The sequence below is a fragment of the Ursus maritimus genome, unplaced genomic scaffold (assembly GCF_017311325.1).
Source record: "Ursus maritimus isolate PB19 unplaced genomic scaffold, ASM1731132v1 scaffold_12, whole genome shotgun sequence".
In the NCBI taxonomy this organism is placed as follows: domain Eukaryota; kingdom Metazoa; phylum Chordata; class Mammalia; order Carnivora; family Ursidae; genus Ursus; species Ursus maritimus.
In genome coordinates this window covers 4,483,612-4,504,532 of record NW_024423564.1, presented here as the reverse complement: position 1 = coordinate 4,504,532, position 20,921 = coordinate 4,483,612, and the positions used below count along the sequence as shown (strand labels likewise).

The following is a 20,921-nucleotide window of genomic DNA, read 5'->3' as shown; positions in this document are numbered from 1 at the left end:
TTTTTTTTTCCCCAAGGGAGAGAGAAAAGAGAGAGAGAGAGAGAGAGCAGAAGCTCCATGTGGGTTTCAGATGTTTCCTGCTGTTCTTGTGCGCTGTTAAATATTCTCTATGCAAGATCGTGTCAGTTCTTAATGGTGCTGTTTGTCTATTGAAACATAATTTAATCTAGTCCTGTCTTGATTTTTTTTCCTTTACCACTGTTGGCAAACTTAAATGGTTGCAGTTAAGCAGCCAGACACATGTACCCTCCAAGTGTTGTTGTTTGTGGTTATGTTGCATTAGTAATGCCTCATTCCTAGAATGGACACTGACATGGGAGCCAGGCAGTATAGAGGCCAAATCCCAGGTCAACTTTCTCGTCTGTCAGATGGATCCTGTGACATGGACAGGCTGTTTTAGGGCTTCAAATATAATGGTGACTAAGTCTGCTCAAAAAGTCATTTGGGAAGGAAAAAAAAAGTTATTTGGAAGTCAGCACATGTTTACATTTCTATAACTTCCTAGCAAGGGATATAGCTGTAATGTTCTTTAGTTGACGTCTTAGAAGATAGCTTGTGTGTGCTGAAATGGCTTCTTTTCAGACTTGCTGTATTTTTTATTTCTAGGGATTCATCTACGCTCTTATCAGCTGGAGGGAGTCAACTGGCTTGCCCAGTGCTTCCATGGTCAGAATGGCTGCATCCTGGGAGATGAGATGGGCCTGGGTAAGACCTGCCAGGTATGTTACTGTGGAGTGACCACTGTTCACCTCTGCTGAAATACCTCCTCACAACTCATCACTGTCTTTAGCTGCTAGCTACCACTGTGGGTTTTTATACTAGGAGGTAAAACGCCTGAACCTTTGTTAAGAGATTATGACCTTGGAATTGACTTTCCTAGCTATGGGGATGGTTTTGAACTGTGTCACTTGACATAGGATTGCAATTAATGGGCAAGGTTTTTCTCTATGTAAATGTATCTGTCGTACTGTTCTGTCGTGTCCCCCGCCCCCCCCCCGCCCCCCAGGATCATATGGACTCCTCCCTTCTTAGCAATACTTCTATTTAGTTAACTGGATCTATTTATCGCTCTTCCTCAGTGGGTGGTAGGGACTACTTCTCATTTCTGTGCCATGCTAGAGAAGTGCAGAGGAAGAATCCTGTCTTCCAAAATGCAAGTCTGACCTCACATACGTAAACATCCAGTTGGAGCAGTTCTGCACATAGTTCTGCACGTTCTATCTGACCATGTGTTGGAGACTACTTTATAAGCCACATATACCTCATTGATCTTGGGGTTATTCAGAACACAAAATGACTTTTGAGTCTGGTTTGTCACCTTCAGCTTTCTCAGGCAAATAAATCAGGTTCTAGTACATTCCTGAACTGAGAACTATGCAACCAAAACAAAGGTAAGTTTTCTGGGTGTCTCTGGGAGCCAGGCTAAGAGACACTCAGATCATGTGCAGAGCCCTCCCTGCAGTCTCCTTTGCTTTGCACATTGGGATCCCCCGGACTTCATTCAGAGCCTGCAAATTCCACTTGTCCTTTGCCTTTCTCCAGAGTATTCATACAGCTCTACTTTAAGTGTCCTAAAACTATTATACCTCCAGATTCATGTTGCTAAAATTTTGTTTAGAATTTTTGCATCTGTTCATGAAAGATACTTGTCTGTAGTTTCCTTTTATTATAATGTCTTTGGTTTTAGTTTTGTGATAAAGATGGGCGCATAGAATGAATTGAGAAGTTTTTGTCCTCTTTGGTTTTCTAGAAGAATTTGTGTATAATTGGCATTGTTTTTTTGTCCTCTTTGGTTTTCTAGAAGAATTTGTGTATAATTGGCATTGTTTTTTCTGTGAATGTTTGGTAGAATTCACTAGTGAATCCAAATTAATTTTGTAGATCTATGTGGTTTACAGTAACAAAAAAATAAATTTTCTCTCAATATTATCCTCAACAAAAGCTAAACGGAATAATTTTATTCCAGTAAGTACTTACTGGGTGATTGCTCTGGTACAGTCTGGGCTGGGAAGCAGTGGATCGTTAAAAAAGGAAATTATTTTTTTTAAGAAGGAAATTATTTCCACTATAAAATTAATGTAATCTCAGTTAAAAAGTAACTGTCACCCTAGAGCCCCAACACTAACCATAAGCATGAATAGCAGTGTGTTTTAAATGGTTGACATGGTGCACATGTAGCTTGTATTTTATTAATCTAACTTTGTTATTGTAATTATCCATTTTATTATATTCCTCACAGTCATCTTCTGCTGGCTATATAATATTCCATCTAGAGAATTCACCATAATTTAAATATCCTGCAGATGAGGGATGGCCAGGTGTCCCCTCTTTTTGGCTGTATTAACCTCAGTGTGAACATCCTTGGGCATATAGCTTTTTCAGGATTTTGGATTGTATCTTTAGGATAGATTTTCTCAGAATGGTTCAGCATTTGGGGATGGGGGGTCCTCAAACATTTTGTTTTATAAAAGAGTGCTATTTTCTCTGTGAATCTCAGCAACCTTTTTAAGAAACTTTTCTAGTCAAAAGTACGTACAGCCATGTCCTAAAATATGCCTGTTTGGCTTTTCAAAGATTTTTGTTTCATATGCCTGCTTAAGCTTACGAGGTGTTACTGTTTGTTTTCTTCACTAGAATGTATGTTCCAGGAGAGCTAGGAGTTTTGTCTGTTTTGTTCACTGTGATGTACTTGAACTTAGCACAGTGCTTAGCAAATAGAAGGCACTCTATAAATGCAGACAGAAGGAAGGGAAATGTGAGGGAAACGGGGGAGGAAATGAGGAAGGAAAACATCGTCCCTCAGGAGAGTGTGGCAAGCAGCAGAGAGCACCGCATGGTAGGTCATCGTCAGTCACATCTTGGATGTGCTTGCTGTATGTTTTCAGTTTCCTTGATCTGGTGCGGTATTTGCATTGTTTTCATTTATTTTTCTTATCTTTCCTGATTTTTTCCCTTTGCACTACAGGGTTCAGTTACATCAATACTGAGCACCACTGCTTGTTAACTGTTGATGTAATTGGGTACCGTACATTTCTTTGGCAATTGTATTTAGGCTTACGTGATTTCACTTTAGGAATGGATGACTCTCCCGACGTGTGGAAGATGGTACATTATTTTTTTTGTGCACTAAGTCTTCTTTACGAGTTTGTGTTCCCTCCAAGGTCCTGGGAACTTTGTGGTTGTTTCTCATGTGGAAATGTGATAAAAACTGCCTTTTTGTGTGTTCCAGACTATTGCTCTCTTCATTTACTTGGCAGGAAGATTAAATGATGAAGGACCATTTCTGATTCTATGTCCCTTGTCTGTTTTGAGCAACTGGACAGAAGAGATGGAGAGGTACAGAGCAGATGTAGCTGCAATTTTGTTTTTTACATCGATAAAGATTTTTTTTCTGGGTGGTATGTGAAATATGATAAAGCAACATATTGTCCCAATCTGTGATTTTATTTCTTCCTGAGAAACTCTGACCTGAGGCAATGTAGGTAGAGAAAGAATCCGATGGGGGAAAGGTCCAGTGGATGTTATTATAACTATTTGGCAATTTGAAGATCAGTACTCAGTAAATTTTGCTGAACTAAAGGAGAAACTATCTTTTTCACAGTGACATGGAAGTAACAACATGGAAAAAACAATTTTCTCTTTAGAATTAGTACAGCGCCCTTGTAGATATTCATCCAACCCTCTGCCTTTCACACAGGAACTTACCGATAGTTTTACCTTTACTCTGGTGAGATTCCAGAGTCCCAGGACTCTTTCTGATTGCAGGACATCATGAAGTCTGCACGTCCTTAATCCTTCCATGAAATGTAATTTCCCAGATACCTACACCCTTCCCTTTGGCTCTGCGTTGGTGTTCATCTACCTTTTCTCTTGGATTCAGATTTGCTCCAGGTCTTTCCTGCATAACGTATGCAGGTGACAAGGAGGAGAGAGCCCATATACAGCAAGACCTAAAACAAGAGTCACGTTTTCATGTGCTGCTAACTACCTATGAGGTATCCATTTATTTCTCTATAGCAAGAACTCTTAACCTGGGACTGTACATGTTGTAGAATCCACTGGAATTAAATTTAACTTTTTTTGAGAGCATACATTTTCCTGGGAGAAAAGTCTACTTCCATTAGATTCTCAGAGAGGGACCATGACCAAAGGAAGAGAAGGACCAAATTAGTTGCACATATCTCCCTCTTTCCTGGTGCATCAAGGGTAAAGGTTCTCCAGGGAGGTGGCACTTGGCCGGTGAATAGGTGGAGTCAGGCAGGTAGGAGAAAGGGTTTTGGGGGCTGAGGGTTGTCTGTTAATGCAGGATGGGAGTGTAGGACACTTAAGTTCCAGTTTCTTTTTAAGTTCCTGTTCTTTAAGCAAAGACTGACTCACCTTAAGCAAGACCTTCCACTTATTCATGCCTATGTTTTGTTTTTCTCTGAGATAGTGCTACTTAAGAATTTTGCTTAGAACTTTTTCTACTTAGTGAATGAATGAGGCTTAACTCTCTTAAACTACAGGATTTAGCTAAAAAGAAACTAGTTTATAATATCAGTTGTGTTAATACTACTTGTAATGTGTCTTTTTTCTTAATTTTTCAGATTTGCTTGAAAGATTCATCATTTCTAAAATCGTGAGTATGTTGCACTGCTTCAGAAACTGTTGAATATATCATGAGAGTCATGTCTTTCCTTTACATTTTAGTACTTTGTCTCTTTCATCCTATGTCTGGTACGTCTTCCTGGTATGTCTTCCACGAGTCTGATTTACAGGCAGGTGGCATAGTGGGAGGCCTGCTCTATAGCCCCTTGCTCATTAACTGTGTGCCCTTGGGTTACTTAACCTTAGTGAACCTCAGCGTCTTCGTCTTTGAATTGAGGATAGTTAAATCTCGCTTTGAATGGCTGTTGTGAGGATTAAATAAGGTGTACATGGTGGGTGGTTAATAAATATTGGATTCTTTACATTGCAAATGCATAGATATCTTTCAGGACTGCTACTTGGAGCTCTTAGTATAATAGAGGAGGTGAATTATTCGAGCCTTTTCCTAGAAGTATCCTAAAGTAGCAGTCAGTGCTATAAAATTCACTTTTTAGGAAGGGAGTTTTAAATATACTTTAAGTAGTTAGCTTTCAGGCTTTCATATCAGCTCATGAAGTATAGGAGACTTAGATTTACTTCTTCATACCACCTGACACTAGGGCTAATATGTTACAGTGTAGGGTCAGGACTGCGGTTGCAATGTAAATTGAACATTCGCCGGACTTCAGATACATAAGAAAAGATGTGTTGACAGGATTTCATTCTCCATAGACTGCATAGTAATGATGTGGTTAGGTGGGGATTTGCATTTTTAATATTCAGAAACTTCTGTTTTCAAAGCGCTTTATCAGTATTTTACATGCTCTCATCCAGGTTCTTCTGAGTTGGATTTCTATTTTCATCTTACTTTGAGATACTAAAGGCCCAGTCATAGATTTCATGACTTCCATCCTGTGTTTTGGTTCACTACGTTTCATTTAAGTGAGCACATTATCTTATTCTTCTTAAGAAGAAAACATGCTTTCCCTCTTTCTTTTTTTATTATTAATATCCAACTTAATACTTGTTGAAGATCTTTTCTTTGGAAAAACACTGTTTGGGAGTTACCAGCAGTGCCGGGAAAGTAAGCTATAGAGCTTCCTGAGAGGACGTAGACTCCAGTAGAGGGAGAGGCAGTATTTGGATATCCATAATACAAGGCAGGATGTGGGAAGTCTCAAAAGGCTAGAAGATTGGAACATAAATGTTTTGGGGTACTTAAATTATCCTACGTGATCTTCATGAAAACCCTAGTAGGCAGGTATTATTTATTTATAGATGAGGAAAGTAAGAGATTAGGTAACCCAGCCAAGGCTATGTTGCTAATAATGGCAAAACATTTATCCAAATGCAGCATGCAGTGCTGTGGAGACTTTTAAAAAGAGCTTCTCAAAAAAAACCAAAAACAAAAAATATCCGATACTGATATCAGAAAAAACAAAACAAACCCCAGGGACAGCTTCTCAAATCATCTAGGTGCACTGGAGTTTCACACTGTTCATTAGACAGTCTTTTTATATTAAATCATCCATCTTAAATCCATCCCACATGAATTTAAGAACCTAAGTAATAAGGGGGCGTTTATAATATTGGCTAATAGTATGAACCCCAGGGACACATTTATTCTTTTGATATACTTGACAAGGTTATTTTGTATATTACTATATCACACGCTGAGAAGAGCCAGAAAGTGTAATGTATTATCTGCCCTAAAGAGGTTTAGTGGGGAATTAAGATTGTGTACTTACCAGAATGAAAAATATGAAAAATTTTTTTTGATAATAGACCTATGAAATATGCAGGTCAAGAGATTTAGAAGTTTCCTCATCCCACTCTGCATTCAGTGCTGGAATTCAGTCCACCTCTTCCCCTCCAGGGGGCATCCTTTAGTGTACTTTGGTGTTCTTTGATGAGTGATTTGACCTTCCTTTCACTAAACCCACATCCATCTCCTTGTAGGCTGCTTCACTGCATAAGCTTTTATTGTGTAAGACTTTAATACCCACCCAGTTCGTCACGAGGAAATAGGACCGGAATTGTTTTGAATGCTGATTCTGACAGGCCAGGTGCTATTTTATGGCCACTTTGCCAGCTTATCTCATGACCACTGTCCAACACCAGTTGGACACTTACTGCTCATAATCCTTAAATGCATCTCCTCCAGATGCTACCCAGCAGGAATGATCCCAGTTCCTACTCTCTTTGGACCCCCAGTTCTTGCTCCGTCTACTTCACTCTCAATAGGTAGATGGTACTAGGTTTCCGTTTCTTACCTGTTTTCTGGATTTTCTCTGGAGCCTCAGAGGAAGAGGGCTGCTTCCTTGGAAGGGCAACATCTGCTCAAGATCTTTCTCTAAATTTTGAGTGATTTTTATTTCCATACCCGCTATCTTTCCAGTGTTCTGTCTTACTTGTATATATGTTTAGTATTTTAAATATAAAAACAATGTAATAAGGGGGCACCTGGGTGGCTTAAGCATTGGTTAAGCATCTGCCTTCGGCTCAGGTCATGATCTCAGGTCCTGGGATCGAGCCCCGCCTCTGGCTCCCTGCTCAGTGGGGAGTCTGCTTCTCCCACTTTCTCCATCCGTGCTCCTGCTCTCTCTCTCTCTCAAATAAATAAATCTTTAAAAAACAAAACAAAGCAATGTAATGAGATTACAGAATGTTTACAAACAAAAATTTAAAAATCTTGTAACTTTCACTTTGTTATCTCTTGCATGGTTTCTCATTTGTGAGAAGACACATAATATTTATATATTTTTTAGTTATCGTATAGGCCTTTTTATTGTAAGATAATCATAGTATTTAAAATGCTGAATAATATTTCATCACGTATAATTGGACTTTTATTTTTGGCTTTTTGCTATTTTAAATAATGCAGCTTGGAACATATTCATACATACATATTTTTCCATATTTCAAAATTTTTTTTTGTGCTCTAGCAAGAGCCACCAATGACTTCCATAGTATATCCAACGGCTGTATCTTCCCAAACGTCTTTAACGTTTGATCTTACTCACTGCTTTCCCATTTTTCAATCTAAAACACTTGTTAAGCTCCTATGACACCATTTTCTCTTGATTTTTCTTCTGGGTTTAAATCTTAGCTCTACCTCATTCTAGCTTTATGACCTTGAGCCAGTCACCTAACCTTTCTGAGCTTTAGTCTCCTTGTTGGTAAAATGAGCAGAGTAATGTCGACTCACTATATTCTTTTAGATTAAATAACAGACATAAAGCCCTAACCAAGCACAGGGTCTGGCACATAGTAGATGGTCATAAATGTTTCCTTTTGCTTTCTGTCTCTAGCTCCTTCCTTTCTGCCTTTATGCACAGATCTTTCCCATCTTGGAAAACAAATTCCCTTAAATTTACTACCTTATTCAGATGTTGTCTTATGTACATGGCAGGCTTTCAGATAAGGTAATTTGAGGGGCGCCTGGGTTGCATCCAACTCTTGATTTCAGTTCAGGTCATGACCTCAGGGTTGTGAGATCGAGCTCTGTGTGGGGCTCCATGCTCAGTGGGGAGTCTGCTTGAGATTCTTTCTCTCTGCCTTTCCCCCCACTCATGCACACGCCCTCTCAAATAAGTAAGTAAATCTTTAAAAAAAAAGGGCAATTTAAGTGTGTTTCTAATAGAATGGGCTTAATATTAGTATTTCCAACACTAGTGCCATTTGTACAGTAAGACTTTTTGGGTATGAGATACGTGCTTGGGTTACACAAAACTGAAAGCTTGGATTTTTCTCTCACAGCTTCCCTTGGAGTGTTCTTGTTGTGGACGAAGCTCACAGGTTGAAAAACCAAAGCTCCTTGCTGCATAAGACACTTTCGGAGGTAAACTCACAGGATAGTCTTAGTTTTTGTACAACTTCCTTTAAAAAAAATACTATCTTGGGCCTGTATAGAGTTAGTTAAGTTGAAACATTTTTTTAGTCAGATTTCTGTAGGGCTAAATAAACATTTTGTGAGTAACAGAGGTAGTACTTAATATGGCCTAACTTTTTCCTCTCATCTTTTACATAGGAGATAACAGTTACTGAAATCTGGATATCAAATAATAAGATACTACCTCAATAAAATACATTGTATTTTTGGAAATGTTTCAACTCTCTTTTGATCTTCAGAGGGATAGTTCTTTAAAATTAATCTTATTATAACTCTTCTCTCTGCAATAGCAAATACATCTGACATGTTTTACCCTTCCCCCCATTTACCTTTTTTAAGATTCAATAGTTCACATGGAATAATGAAGAGACCCCATTGCATGCCATTAACTATTAGCTCTAGTCACTCTTGTCTTTGTCATACTTTTGAATGTGATACTCTTGATCTCATTCCCTTCTCTTGATCTCTGGCATCATTCTGGCACAGTGAGAAATGAGAAATGTCAGTACAGCTCTAGATTTGCCCTCTTTTCTGAGGAGCCAGTGGAACAGCTTGTAAGAAGTGCCCTTCTCCTTGCTGACCTTATAAATAAGACCACATATGCAAATTCCTGTGGCCATCACTGAAGTTTGGTCCCTGTCCTATAACATCATGTCCTATAACAAATGAGTTAATAAATTTAGAGGTGATTTGGAGGAAAGTCTTAGGTCTGAATTCTCTGTTTACTGGCCAGAAGTTGTAGTTTTTAGCATTTTAATGCAGATATGGTCACTGTCTGTTATTAGTCCAGTCTCAAAGATTGCTATGCCCTGGTGGGCCCCCTCTGCTCTGTGATGTCTTTTGCCTTCTTTTAGGGACTCTTAAAGTATCTTTTTCCCAAGAGGGTTTCATATTCTGGCACCTAACCCTATAAAAGACTGCTTCGTAAACTACCATGCCAGTTTACTGATGGATAATGGGAGAAGAGAAGCAGGTGTAGTAAAGGAACTCCGGGTTTTGAAGTGGGGAAACTAAGTTCTGTTGCTGGTCCCAGAGTCTTTCCTTGTTATTCATAAGGAAACTAAGTCTCAGAGGGATTATGTGACAAATTTCTGTGTCATCTAAGCATGAGGTGGGGTTTGAATTGCAGACAACTTGTTGGTTGGAAAGAAATGTATTTATTGATAGGGCTGAGAGGTGGGGAGAAGGGTAGTGCCTTTCCCCCCTCCCCTTTATAATATTGTTTTCAGCTTGTTTGTAAGATTTGGAAGTAATTTGTAGTGAAACATAGGAGTTGGTTATTACAATTTGTGCTGTCCGTCATTTACATTTACAAAGTACATTCACAAAGTAAGTATAGTCCCTTGACAAAGTAAGGCTGCTGTGAAAAATTACGTAGAAGAATATTTAACAACATGGGAAATGTTTGCAAAATATTTTACACAAAAAGAAGTTTTAAAAATACTGTATACAAAGAGATGGCCTCTGGATTTTTTTCACCCAGTTATAAGTTTTGATACTAAATGGACACTACTGTGAATAAATACATTAGCTCATATGACGTATTAGCTCATAAGTTGACTGTAGTGACCAAAAATCCTGGTTGTCTTTTTGACTTCATATTCTTGGTCACCCCAGCTCTTTGCTTGGTGAACACATTGTAAAAAGGTGAGTTGGTTGTTGAAAACATTTGTTTTTGACCAGTTCCCATATTTACATTCTATGGAAACATTGCCCTACCAGCAGAACAGACATGAGTGGGTAGACATTGATGAAATAATTTAAAAAGAAAACAAAAAAAAGGAGATCGAAAAAAAAAAAAAAACAGTAATACAGCATTTTCAAATCAGTTTTAATTGTGTCATTCCATCTGTTACCTTTTCTGACTACAAAAGCAGTATCTTCTTATGACCCCCCCAAATCAAAACATAGAAACACAAGAATAAAAATAAAAACCATCAATAATCTTACTCCATGAATACATTAACATTTGGTATATCTGCTGCCATATCCTTTGCTGTGCATGTGAACACCCAAACACATAAATATGCATATATATTATTTTAGAAACCAAAGTATACTGCATTTTTATATTTACAATAAGGTGTGTATATGTATACATATGTGTATATATGTATCATACTGTATTTCAGTATTTAATGTACACGGGATATGGCTTTCCATTTTTGCTGCATTATTTAACTCAAATGGTAGAAGTTCTTATTAATGTCGGTTTAGTGGTTGTCCTTTGCTTAACCTAATATCCATTATTGTCTTTCCTAACCTTTTATTTCATTAGTCTCTTATTCTTGTTCTTACCTGTTGCTCAAAATTTAAAGAATTTCTTTCATTTTGGGCTGTATAAGGCCCAGAAACATCCAGAAGTCTTGGTTTTGGATGTGATGCACTGTAAAGTTGTACAGAGGACGTTCTTCTAGTATAGATCTTCTTGCTTGTAGTGGTGGGGCTGATGCCATAGCTGTTTCAAACTGCTTGAGTGTGTACCATGTGCCTGTGATGCTTCAGTAGACTCACCCATGTGGGTAGTAAAATACAGCTTGAATCCCCACTAAGATTGAGGAACAGTCAGCATATCCAATACTCATGTAGTACTTCGGAGTTCACACAGTGATTTCACTTACCTCCTTGTGACAGTATCTCCTTCATGGATTATTGTCCCCTTCTTACAACTGAAGAGGTACTATTTCCTACATCAAATCTCTAGTATACGGCTTGAACCGCGTCTTCTAGTTTCATGTCCTCATGGTCATCCCACTAAATTATGCCTCTCTGTACAGGTAAAGGTTGTGAGAGGGAACAGGGTCTTGCTTTCCAAGGTTATGAATTTTTTACTTTACTTATTTATGTATTTGAGTTCTCCGCAGTCTTCAGTCTCCTGTTGACCGGAACTCCCATCCAGAACAGCCTTCAAGAGCTCTACTCTCTCCTCAGTTTTGTGGAGCCTGATCTCTTTCCCAAGGAGCAGGTGGGAGATTTTGTTCAGCATTACCAGGATATTGAGAAGGAGTCTGAATCAGGCAAGTTCCCTTCCTAGAAATCATGCCCAGAAGTCTGGGCCCAGAAACTGCCCTGGTGCATAATAGATACGGGGTTATAAATAGGAAGGAAAGAGAATTGATAACTGGAGGGCACCTTCTAGGGAGATGAAGAGCCACACAAACCTGAGGGGTTGCTAGATCCCTCACGTTGTACCCAGTTGTCTGCTAGTCATGATTCTTATTTGTTACGTGATTCTACAGTAGGGCTTAATGGATCATTTTGGAAGAGATAGAAAGTGTCTGCTTTTTTTTTTACCCACACGTAACTTCTATACTTTTGTGATTTGTTAACTTTCTATGCTGTTTCCTGAGGCAGAAAAATATGTGGGCTCTATAGTCCCAAACTACTCAGCATTCCACAGCACTGGAGTTTCTATTAACAGTGCACCAAAGCTAAGAGTCTGGGGTGAGTAGCTGGTGGAAGCGAAGGAGGGGAGCCGTCCTCATTTATACAGCTGCCAGTTGCAGTCTTCTCTTGCATTTTGCCCCACTGCCTTATAGAATTACCTGTGTATCCTTGTACTATTATCCCAGGATGATTGTTCAGAATAAATGCTAGGCATGCCGACTAGTGGGGGGATATGTGTACCAGATGAGTATGAGTTGGAAGGGCTTCTCACAGCAAAAGTGCTCATACCACAGGCTGGAGATTACCTGGGAACTTCCTCTGATTGCCTCCATGTTTAGGGTTGCCAGATAAAATATATGACACCCAGTCAAATATCACATGGGATATACTCCTATTACAAAATTATTTGTTGTCTATGTGGAATTTATATTTCACTGCATTCTTGTCTTTTTATTTACTGCACCTGGCTACCCAACATGCAGTGGAATTCCAGTTGAGGCTAGTTTTTGAAGTTCGTAACACCTGGGGAAGGAACAAGGGAGTTGAAGTGAAAAGAACTGGATTTGAATAATAGCAACATTAGCATCCAGCTCTGTGACTTTGGATTAGGTGTGCTTAACTTAGCTATAAAAATGGGGACAATATTACTTGGCCTCTACTTCTGAGCTGCTATGCTGGTTAATCAGATTAAGTGCAGAAGTATCCTGGAAACAGTAAAACTCCATGCAAATGAGATTATTAATGAAAATCTAGTTCTTTGAGTGTTCTTGAGTTGAGAGCCAGTAACAATTTTAGAAGGAGTTGGGAAAAAGAACCCAATGAAGAAGAAATATGGTTAACCCCTCAACCAGGGGTTAGGGGTGTTGACAGTCCCCACACAATCGAAGATCTGCTAAAACCTAATAGCCTGCTGTTGACTGGATGCCTTACTCGCAATGTAAACAGTCAATGACCACATATTTTGTGTGTCATGTGTATTAAACTGTATTCTTAATAATCAAGTGAGCCAGAGAAAAGAAGATGTTAAGAAAATCCTAAGGAAGAGAAAATACACTTACAGTACTGTAGTTATTGTATTTATTGAAAAGAAGTCTGCATTTAAGTCAACCTGCATAGTTCAACCCCATGTTCCAGGTTCACCTCTACTATGAAAAATTACCATACTGGTCTAGCATGTGGAATTGGCCTGAAAATTTCATCCTGCTCTTGTGTTGTTGTTTTTTCCTTACACAGCGAGCGAACTACACAAACTCTTGCAGCCATTTCTGTTGAGGCGGGTGAAAGCTGAGGTAGCTACAGAGCTTCCCAAGAAGACAGAGGTAGTGATATACCACGGCATGTCAGCATTGCAGAAAAAATACTACAAGGCCGTTTTGATGAAAGACCTAGGTAATCAGAGGGCACTTGACTGCTTAGAAACTAAATGAGGATATGATTTTATTATTATCCCAGGATGATTGTTCAAAATAAATACTAGGCATGCCTACTAGTGGGTATACGTGTACTAGGTGAGTAAATATTTTATTACCACACTTGCTTTGTATAGTAATATGGGATGGAATTTTGTATTCTGAATAATGTTTAGGTCAGCTGCAATGAAACCATGTGGGGTATCTTTACTACAACGCAGACTTTATCGGTTGTTGGACTTGGGAAATTTCCTTTTCTTCCCCGCCCCCACCAGTTGTCCTTACTGCGTAGAAGTTAGTTAAGCAAACACTTCTAGGTATGCCAGTCATGCCTTTCATCTTTCTACCCTGTCAGATATTTAACACGTTGCAAAGCTTTTTTGTTGGATCAGATTCACTGAGAGGAATTGGGAGTGGAAACAGAGAGAGGAGTAGAACAGTCTGTCACTTTGTATTATTCTATCTCTTGGCTCCACAACAGTAGTTAAAGAAGGGAATTTAGAATTGTGCAGAAATAACAACATACTCCTGAGTTCATTTTGTAGTTAGGCTTCCTTAAAACAAAGGGGTAGTTAAGAAAACAGTGGATATGCTGGTAAATTCTTAATGCAATTCAGTTGAAATTTAGGAGGTTAATAGAGGTTTGAGAGATAGACTACTGATAAATAAGGTTAACTTAGAGTTTTTGTTTTGTTTTTGTTCAGTAGTCCCTATCTGTCTCTCTGTCTCTGTCACTGTTTTCAGATGCATTTGAAAATGAGATGGCAAAGAAAGTTAAACTTCAGAACGTCTTGTCCCAGCTTCGAAAGTGTGTGGATCACCCATATCTGTTTGATGGTGAGACAATGCCCTTTTTTCTCACGTTGCTTTTCATGAACATTTCTTTCTTTCTTTCTTTCTTTCTTTCTTTCTTTCTCTCTCTTTCTTTCTTTCTTTCTTTCCCTTTCTTTCTTTCTTTCTTTCTTTCTTTCTTTCTTTCTTTCTTTCTTTCTTTCTTTCTTTCTTTCTTTCTTTCTTTCTCTTTAGATTTTATTTATTTATTGGACAGAGAGAGACACAGCGAGAGAGGTAACACCAGCAGGGGGAGTGGGAGAGGGAGAAGCAGGCTTCCCTCCGAGTTCCCTCCGAGCAGGGAGCCAGATGTGGAGACTCGATCCCAGGACCCTGGGATCATGACCTGAGCCGAAGGCAGCTGCTTAAGGACTGAGCCACCCAGGTCCCCCTCATGAACATTTGTGGCCAACATCATTGCAACATTCTTCAAAAGAATTACCTGTATTTACTGTCTAGTTTTGCTCCCATTTTCTCTTGTTAATTTTTTCTGTGGATGTAATCTATCGTTCATATTCAACTTTCTTCAGTTGTCCCCTTAGTGTCCCTTATGGCTTTGATTTTCTTCTTTATTTTTAAATTCAAAATTCAAAAGCAAGTCATAGATCTGAATTATATTTGTCTCTTTATTCTCCTATAATCCAGAAACGTTCCCTCAGCCTTTTTTTTTTTTTTTTTTTTTTTTTTTTTTTTTTTTGATCTTGCCTGAAATTACAGTTCTGAAGAATCTCAGGGTTGGTTGTTTTATGGGTTGTCTCATAATCTGAATTTACGGATTATTTCTTTGTGATTAGATGTCCCATTGTCTTTTTTTTTTAAGTGAGCTCCATGCTGGAGCCTGCATGGAGCCCAATGCAGGGCTTGAACTCAGGACCCTGAGATCAAGAGTCAGGTTCTCAACTGACTGAGCCATCCAGGTGCCCCTAGATGTCCCATTGTCTTAAACCCACTCCACTGTCAGCCTTTCATTACCACCCTTGAACTTTACAAGTTTACCAGTGATCTACAGTGGTTGTCAGTTCACATTTTAATTCACCTCTCGAAACCTTTGACACGGTTGATCACTTCTTTCTTGAAACACTTTCTTCCTTGGGCTTCTGGAACAGCACGTTCTCTTGCTTCTCCATTTCCCTACCTCCGCTCCTTCTCAGCGTCTTTGGCTGCTTCCCCTCCATCTTAGAGATGTCTGCAAATTTGCCTCTGAGTGCTGCTTTAGCTACAGACCACACATTTCACTAGGTGGTGTTTTCATTTTTATTCAAACGAGGGCTTTTTTGATTCACTCTGATAGGTAGCCTTTGGGAGACTTCTAGGACTTCTTTGGCCATTGGGGCACTGGAATGGATAGGATCAATGTGGAGAGTTTGCTGGAGTCATTTTAAGGGAGTATTTGCAAGTAGCACTATGAATTGTTTCAGATGTCACAGAATCTTATTCAGGTACATTTCTCAATCTTCTTTTAAGGCAGGGGACATTGGGAACATGTAGATTTTGAAAGAAGCCCTCTAGGTTATTCTGACTGCCACCCCCACCCTGAGAATTACTAGTTTATACATCTAAGCATTATTTTTTGATTTGTTTTCTTGAGTGAGAGTCTCAAATTTTCAATTCTCTGGCCTTTAGCATGTCCTTATGCCTCCCTTTCCTAAAGAGTGGGCTTGTTCCCTGGATGGACATTTACTAGGTATGTTGAAGGTATTGGGCTCTGTGATTGATGTTAAGCAGCACCAAGATTATCATACAAATAAATAATTAGAAAATGTCTCAAAGAGAGATGAGACAGGCCCATTTTCCTTTAGAAGGAGCTTGACTTCTTGTTGTAGCCTCACCATCAGCTTCTCTACGTAAGGAGTCAGCCCTGACCAGGGCACACATTATTGGGAATGGTTCCTTTTTTTTCAGGTGTGGAACCAGAGCCTTTTGAAATTGGAGACCACCTGATTGAGGCCAGTGGGAAACTTTATCTACTGGATAAGCTGCTGGCATTCCTGTATTCCAGGTAGGTGGTCAGTTCACATTTTCTGCTCTGAGCTGGTAATTTTTAAAGCCAGATGATTCACTGATTTCTTTTTTTCTTTTTTAAAGATTTTATTTATTTATTTGAGAGAGAGAGAGTGAGAGAGAGCGTGAGTGGGGAGCGGGGAGAGGGAGAAGCAGGTTCCTCCCTGAGCAGGAGTCCAACTCGGGGCTTGATCCTAGGACCCTGAGATCATGACCTAAGCCAAAGGCAGACGCTTAACCAGCTGAGCCACATGGGCACCCCAATTCACTGATTTCTTGAGACTAATTCCAGTTTTCCTTTTTTTCAAGACCGTGATTCCAGTTGCACCTTCTTTGCAGCTACACCCACACCCCATCCCATATCTACCCCATCCCCTCCATAATCATCCTTCCCTTCCCTGAATTCCTATAGCACCTAGGACCCTCATCCAGCACTTGGCAATGCACTGCCTTAATCTGCTCTCTGTTTAATTGATGTGTAGTAATCTTACCGCTCCAGCTGTGGTGTTTAGTTCCACAAAGACAAAGATAACGTCAAAGATTTCTTTTTTAATCGCCTGCTGGTATCTTTCATTGAACTGGTACCTAGTGAGGACTTAGTAAGTATGCACTTTTGTTAACCTGTAGGGTTTGGTTCAGAGAAAACTTGAGGAACTCTTTCCCAGAAACATGGGTTGGGTAGCAGAAGACCAAGTCACTTCTGGAACCTTAAAATGTTTAGCTAAGTGTTCAGCGGCTGGTATCCAGCCTCTACCTGATCCTCCTAGTCCCCAGAAGGACAGAAAAGTCTAGAAAAAGCCCAGCTACCTAAGAGTTTCAAAGTTGTCCCTGTGGGACAGCTGTCCAAGTGAGCCTGAGCTAACCTTAGAACCTCAGATTTGGCAAAACCACCCAATGTTAGGAATGTGCAAACCAAATAATTGCATGTCTTAGTGTATTTTATTGGCTCTGATATATCTAGTATAAGTGTGTTAGAGGTGCATCGGAAACCGGGGATGTGCTGTATGGTGACTAACATAATATAATAAAAAAATCATTAAAAAAAAAAAAAGTGTGTTAGAGGTGGAGGAGGACCGTAAACATCTTCTGTCCAACCTTTTCATTTCACAGGTGATGAAACGGGCCTAGAGTGGTTGTGTGACCTGTCTAAAGTCACGCAGGCAGCAAGTGACAGAAATGGGATTAGAATTGAGGTCATCAGGGGCGCCTGGATGGCTCAGTTGTTAAGCGTCTGCCTTCCGCTCAGGGCATGATCCCGGGGTCCTGGGATCAAGCCCCACATCAGGCTCCTCCGCTATGAGCCTGCTTCTTCCTCTCCCACTCCCCCTGCTTGTGTTCCCTCTCTTGCTGGCTGTCTCTCTGTCAAATAAATAAATAAAAAATCTTTAAAAGAAAAAAAAAAAGAATTGAGGTCATCAAGTTCGATGCCTTTTCCACATGTTTGGGGCTAGAGTCTTGAAGGAGTTCTTCATAATTATTCCTTTACATACTTCACAAGCTCAGATTAAATTAGTTTTCCTAATGAGACTCTTGTTTTGACAGTGTCATATTTCTTTCTTTGTGAAAACTTAAAATAATACCTGATAACATGGGACTGTAGGCTCATCTTCATTCTTGACTTAATTCATTTTGCCTCCTCCTTTCCCCTCCTTTCCCTATACATAAGTTTTTTAATGTATCATATGGGATATGAGATGCCACCTGCCTCTTGCTTCTCTAAAGTGATACTTCTCAGACTTTTCAACCAATACAGTTGTAGATGAGAGGACAGTGATTTTACACCCCCAAGTAGAGAATGGCTTTAATTGGCTGACCACAAAAACCCGTTGGGTTTTGTGCATTTGAATTTTGCATTTTATTCTTCACATACCTTTATTTATTTTGCTGTTAAAATGAAAGCATATATTTTTTTCCATTAGTAAATTGACATTCCAGAAAGAGGTGCCTTGGTTATCCTGGGGCTTTCTGTACCCCCTGGTGCATTGACACATGCTCCTGGGAATATCTGTAGTTTGAGAACTTCGGCTCTGCAGAATATGGCTGCATGTGAAGTTATTTATGTGGAATATTTAGCATTTCTGAAGAAGTCTCTGTAAATGATTATGGTATTTATATTTCTGCTTCAGTATTTCATTATTTATAAACTCGTATTCTTTGATAAGTTTCCCCTGAGGGAAACTCACCTTAAATACTTAGAGTCGGCAGCCTTTCCTTTTCTCTTTCTTGCCAGGGGCCATCGAGTTTTACTTTTCTCCCAGATGACCCAGATGTTGGATATTCTCCAAGACTACATGGACTATAGAGGTGACATTCCTTGGCCACTACATTGCTTAAGCCTTTTTTAGACTTAACAGTCCAGTAGGTCCATGAAGAGTAATCTGGGGGGTGGGGATGTTACAGAGGAAAGCACTGAAAGAACATCATTCTGAACCAAAGGAAGATTGAAAGTAAGGAGAGAGGTGTGTTACACAAGGATTGACAGCTGGGTAGAGACACGTGGGCAGAAATAAACATACATTCCCACTGGTGATGTGATTTAAAATTATGGGTCCTGGAAAAAAATCTGAGTTGCAGAAATGTTGAGTGTTTTTGAAAATGTTTGCTAAAAAAAGAGCTTTCAGTGTCTTGCAACATTCAGTTCAACAGTTGAGCACTTAGGATCAGTAGAAAAGATGAAATTATAGAAATCCCATATATCAACCAAGGGAAAGGAATATTTTTTCTATATAAACAATAGGGAATGTAAGTTATTACCTGGGGATTCTGTTTAATATATAATAAAATGTATGTGGGATGATGGCAAAAGGCTGTAACACTGATCTTAAAATCAGTGGTGAGGGAGTATCAGCTTCAGACCTTACTGTTTAAAACATGAATTCAGAGTAGGTCTTTCAGAGCCACTTGACGCCCCCTAAGGACTACAGTACGGTACCTGGTCCACTGGATACTTGCAGGAAATGCCATTGGTATGTTGAGGGATCCCCAGATTCACAAACAGGGCTTGAGCATATAATTCCCCTTCCTGACAGGGGTCTGTGGTAATGGGTGGAAGACAGCTGCTGGGCCATTGGGCGGCTCACTCAGCAGCTCCTAAGTGCTTGTCTTACTGCTTGTGTAAGTAAGAGTTCTGTCTCGGCAGAATTGGGAACTACCACACAGAATGGTTCACAGTGTGTTTCAGGGTTGGGATAGTCAGAATTGACTATTAACTCCACAAAGGCCAAATACATCAACTGCGTGTATTTAAAAAACCCAGAGAGGTATGTCATGTTGCGTTCTTTTGTAAAACAATGAAATGTCACCTAAATTTAGATTTTTCCCATGGAAGTTGCTTTAAGTAGAGGCATACCTGTATACAAAATGGGACAAAATTAGCATTTGGTTTTGAGCTGACAGTGTTTTATTCCCCAAGGAATATGTGAAAAGGGTTTCTATTTCTGTTTTCTTTTTCTGTGTGAAGGGTACAGCTATGAGCGTGTGGATGGTTCTGTGAGAGGAGAAGAGAGACACCTGGCCATTAAGAACTTCGGACAGCAGCCTGTTTTTATTTTTCTCCTGAGTACCAGAGCAGGTAGGCGCACAAGTATTGACGAAAGCAGACAAATAAGGGGGAGATACAGTACTGTTATATCCCGACCATTAATATGTTTTTCCCTAATTCTCTGAAAGGTGTGAGGTCATTACCAAGGAACATAAGAAAGGGGAAATGAGGGAGTTGCCATAAGTTAATCAAAGTACTGGACTCCTAGCATGGGGTTCTTTCCTGTCCAAGTTATCCAAGCTGTCAGCTCAGAGAAGTAAGGCTGAAACTAGGGCTTGTTGGAAGGTAATTTTAATCTGCTTTGACCACTGACCTGGTTTGTCCTGGAATATGTCTGCAATTTCATGGAAGGTTTTATTCACATTCAGTAGAGAACACCCTCCTTCCCAGCTGTGAATTTGGGAAGTAAGATAACCTGTTAGTTATCCCTCTTCCTTAAGTAGCTCTGGAATAGTGCTGTGAAAGCTTAATAAAAATCTTTTTTTAAAAAGTTGTGATTGTTATGAAATTGCCAGCTCTTTAGAATTATTTTTAACATTATCTTTGTGAGTTAAGTCATAAATATTTTATGTGATATTTATAGTGCTTTACCAGTTAAAGACTGCTTTCATAGATAGATGCCTTAGTTGTTTGAAATCAGTTCTCGGAGATGAAATTATTCTTATGTCATGGAGCAAGCCGACCTTAAATTAGTTTTTTTTTTTTTTTTTTTAAAGATTTTATTTACTTATTTGACAGAGATAGAGACAGCCAGCGAGAGAGGGAACACAAGCAGAGGGAGTGGGAGAGGAAGAAGCAGGCTCATAGCAGAAGAGCCTGATGTGGGGCTTGATCCCATCACGCCGGGATCACGCCCTGAGCCGAAGGCAGACGCTTAACCGCTGTGCCACCCAGGCGCCCCAAGTTTTGAACTTCTAGAATCTTAGTTTGTTTTTTTTTTTTTTTTTTAAAGATTTTATTTATTTATTTGACAGAGACAGCCAGTGAGAGAGGGAACACAGCAGGGGGAGTGGGAGAGGAAGAAGCAGGCTCATAGCAGAGGAGCCTGATGTGGGACTCGATCCCGGTACGCCAGGATCACGCCCTGAGCCGAAGGCAGACGTTTTAACGACTGCGCTACCCAGGCGCCCCTGGAATCTTAGTTTTGTTATCTTATTTTTTGTAGACCTAATCTTTTTTTTTTTTTAGATTTTTATTTATTTGAGAGAGAGTGAGCAAGAGAGTACTAGTGGGGTGGAGGAGCAGAGGGAGAGGGAAACAGACTCCCTGCTGAGCAGGGAGCCCGATGTGGGGC

General features: G+C 39.6%; 1 protein-coding gene across 5 annotated transcripts in view; it reads left to right on the top strand.

Moving 5' to 3' along the window:
• Positions 1-20,921, top strand: part of CHD1L (chromodomain helicase DNA binding protein 1 like) — a 71,179-nt gene that overhangs the window by 20,585 nt on the left and 29,673 nt on the right. For 3 of the 5 annotated variants that reach the window (XR_005834022.1, XR_005834023.1, XM_040626841.1), the window contains exons 3-12: positions 3,230-3,336; positions 3,881-3,995; positions 4,587-4,618; positions 8,326-8,407; positions 11,313-11,475; positions 13,079-13,234; positions 13,999-14,091; positions 15,988-16,084; positions 18,317-18,390; positions 19,547-19,657. Coding sequence is in view for 3 of the 5 variants with exons in the window: in XM_040626841.1 (XP_040482775.1) it covers positions 3,230-3,336; positions 3,881-3,995; positions 4,587-4,618; positions 8,326-8,407; positions 11,313-11,475; positions 13,079-13,234; positions 13,999-14,091; positions 15,988-16,084; positions 18,317-18,390; positions 19,547-19,657 (1,030 nt within the window). In the remaining 2 variants the exon portion in view is untranslated. Of the gene's footprint in view, positions 1-587; positions 720-3,229; positions 3,337-3,880; positions 3,996-4,586; positions 4,619-8,325; positions 8,408-11,312; positions 11,476-13,078; positions 13,235-13,998; positions 14,092-15,987; positions 16,085-18,316; positions 18,391-19,546; positions 19,658-20,921 lie in introns of those variants that run through there. The other 2 variants (XM_040626842.1, XM_040626843.1) reach the window with 2 other exon arrangements.